This window comes from Sardina pilchardus, chromosome 12 (assembly GCF_963854185.1).
Source record: "Sardina pilchardus chromosome 12, fSarPil1.1, whole genome shotgun sequence".
NCBI lineage: Eukaryota > Metazoa > Chordata > Actinopteri > Clupeiformes > Clupeidae > Sardina > Sardina pilchardus.
The window spans coordinates 20,687,683-20,690,182 of record NC_085005.1 but is presented as its reverse complement, the minus strand read 5'-3'; the positions used below and the strand labels follow the sequence as shown (position 1 = coordinate 20,690,182).

Genomic DNA, 2,500 nt, shown 5'->3' with positions numbered 1-2,500 from the left:
GCATGCCATGGATTTTTTTTTTTTATTTCCCTTTAAAAAAAACAACAAGGAGAGATCCTGTCGGCCTGGACTTGTGAATGGAGAGCTTAAGAGCCCTGAACATGACCCCCAAAGTCCAGCCAAGTCCACCTCCTTTAATGCGCCGCCAAGCATCACACAAAGCGCAAAAGACAACAAGGCTTTCTGCGGAGCGATTAGGCGGGACCTCGGGCCGGTGTAAGGCGAGCCGGTTCTACGGCTAAGCGCTCTTCGGTCAGCGCCCACTTAAGTCCTTGGGTTTCCGCCGCCGCCGCCACCGCCGTTCATTAACTCGTGTTTGGATTGTGCGGGGTGGACATCTGAAACTCTCCTCCCTGACCCAAAAAAAAAGGGAGGGCAGATTTTCACCCTTCGAGTGTGAACTCCCACATGCACACACACACACACAAACACACATTCGCGGCTCATGCTGTCACTGTATGTGTTTTGTTATTAGATTTTGGAGTTGGAATCTGTGTGTGTGTGTGTGTTAGTCTCCGTCTCTATCTGCTAATTTGTGTCATGGCCCCACACGTAGGCTACCTACTCGTTGACTCTCAGTTCCACCCCTGAATCACTTGGATTTAGGCAGCACTCAATCACAGCTGCCTTCCTCTCCTCAAAGTGCCCCTATGCCTCTCATTAGCCCCGGCCAGGGCAGTAGAACTGCAGGGGTTGGGGGAGTCGGAGCCATCAGGGGAAGTAATTGAATTAGATGTGCAGCGATTCTAATGGGTATTGAGTGGTTGCTGCAACCCCGTACACTACGCACCACACACACACACACACACACACACACACACACACACACACACACACTCTCTTTGTCTCTCTCTCTCTTCTCTTTCTCCTTTTTCTCTCCCTTGCTGCCTCTTATGTTTTCCTTTCTGTACATCTGTATTTCTCTCTCTCTCTCACAGACGCAGTCACAGACGCAGTCACAGACACAGACACAGACGCAGACACAGTCACAGACACAGTCACAGACACAGTCACAGACACAGTCACAGACACAGTCACAGACACAGTCACAGACAGTCACAGACACAGACAAAGGATCCACAGTCAATCCTGCTGGCTGTGTATGATGCAGGCGTGATGTGTATCAAGATGTAAAGATGAACCGATGTGTATTGGAAACCGAATTTGCGTCACATCAAATCGCACCGAATCGTTCTGTGTTAAAGCGTCTGTAAAATCGTATCGTAGCTTGTGCGTCTAGACACCAAATCAAATCGTCTTATAAGGGAGATATGCACACCCGTACAGTATGTGCAAAAAGTACAGTCGTTGCTTTAGATGGCGACTGCCCCGGGGCGAATCTGGGTCTGCCGCCCACAGTCCCCCTCCGGCTGTTGACTGTGGTCAGTGATGATAAGAGAGTGAGGCTGTTGGCCGTGATAATGTCCGACTCGTCTGTGTTCTGCTCTGCCGGGACTCATCTTGTCTGCATCATTATTTTAGCCGGCCAGTAAGACGTTTAGAAGAGGCTTTTCTCCAGAGCACAGCACAGCACAGGAAAGACATCCATTTTTAATCAGGGCTTGTGCTTCCCTGATTGGCTGATGTCATGCAGTGATTTGTTTGTTTGTTTGTTTGTTTTTTTGTTAGGTTTTGTATGTATTTGTTTATTTATATACTTATTGTCTTTGTGTTTTTGCTTTTAAGAGTGCAGGAGTGAGTTTTAAGCAACCGGGAATCTTGTTGTTCACACTTTCGCTTTCTTTCTTTTTTCCCCCCTTCTCTCTCTCCTCCTCCCTTCTCTTCCTGTCACTCCCACAGTAAAGCTGTTTGAAGTCATTGAGACGGAAAAGACCTTATACCTGATCATGGAATATGCAAGTGGAGGTAAGTAGGCCTTAGGCCTCAACTGTGTGTGTGTGTGTGTGTGTGTGTGTGTGTGTGTGTGTGTGGTGTGATGTGTGAGACAGTCAGTCATCTCATATTCTGTACTGTTGCACAAAATCACAATATAAAACTTGATATACCTCATCACCATAACTCACCTTAACCTTGTAACCATGAGAGTAAAAAAAGGGGCCAACATGCTTAACACCTTGGTTTATTAACAACTGGGTGCTGAATCCTCCTGAGCGTCAATAGACTTAACAAATTAAGGATAGCGCTTGCAGTTATTTTTTAAACTTTCTCAGCATGATGTGGTGATTTTCAAGTGACTTAAAGAGTCACTTCACCCCATAACTCCACCCACTTCACATTTCTGAAAACGGCTTTGAAAATGGGCGAGACGTTCTGAAATTTGGAGAGAGAGTGCAGCACTGCTGCAACCAATCAACCATGGTGATTTCGTGTCAATCTGGGAATGAGTGCTGCAGACATGGCTTATCACAGGTAGGCTAATCAGGGCAGCAGGTGTTGGGGCGTTTCAGTCCTAATTTGTAACGACCCGGTGACGTAGTGTCGGACTAGAAGTGCAGGACAACGTCAGCATTCCAATAGTATTTTGGACCAACATGCCATG

The 2,500-nt window shown here is 47.0% G+C and overlaps 1 protein-coding gene across 1 annotated transcript in view; it reads left to right on the top strand.

Annotated features, from left to right (window-relative positions):
• The window catches only part of LOC134098031 (MAP/microtubule affinity-regulating kinase 3-like), a 76,078-nt gene that overhangs the window by 38,846 nt on the left and 34,732 nt on the right, over nt 1–2,500 (top strand). The window contains 1 exon segment of the mRNA XM_062550979.1: nt 1,801–1,866. Coding sequence (XP_062406963.1) covers nt 1,801–1,866 — 66 coding nt within the window.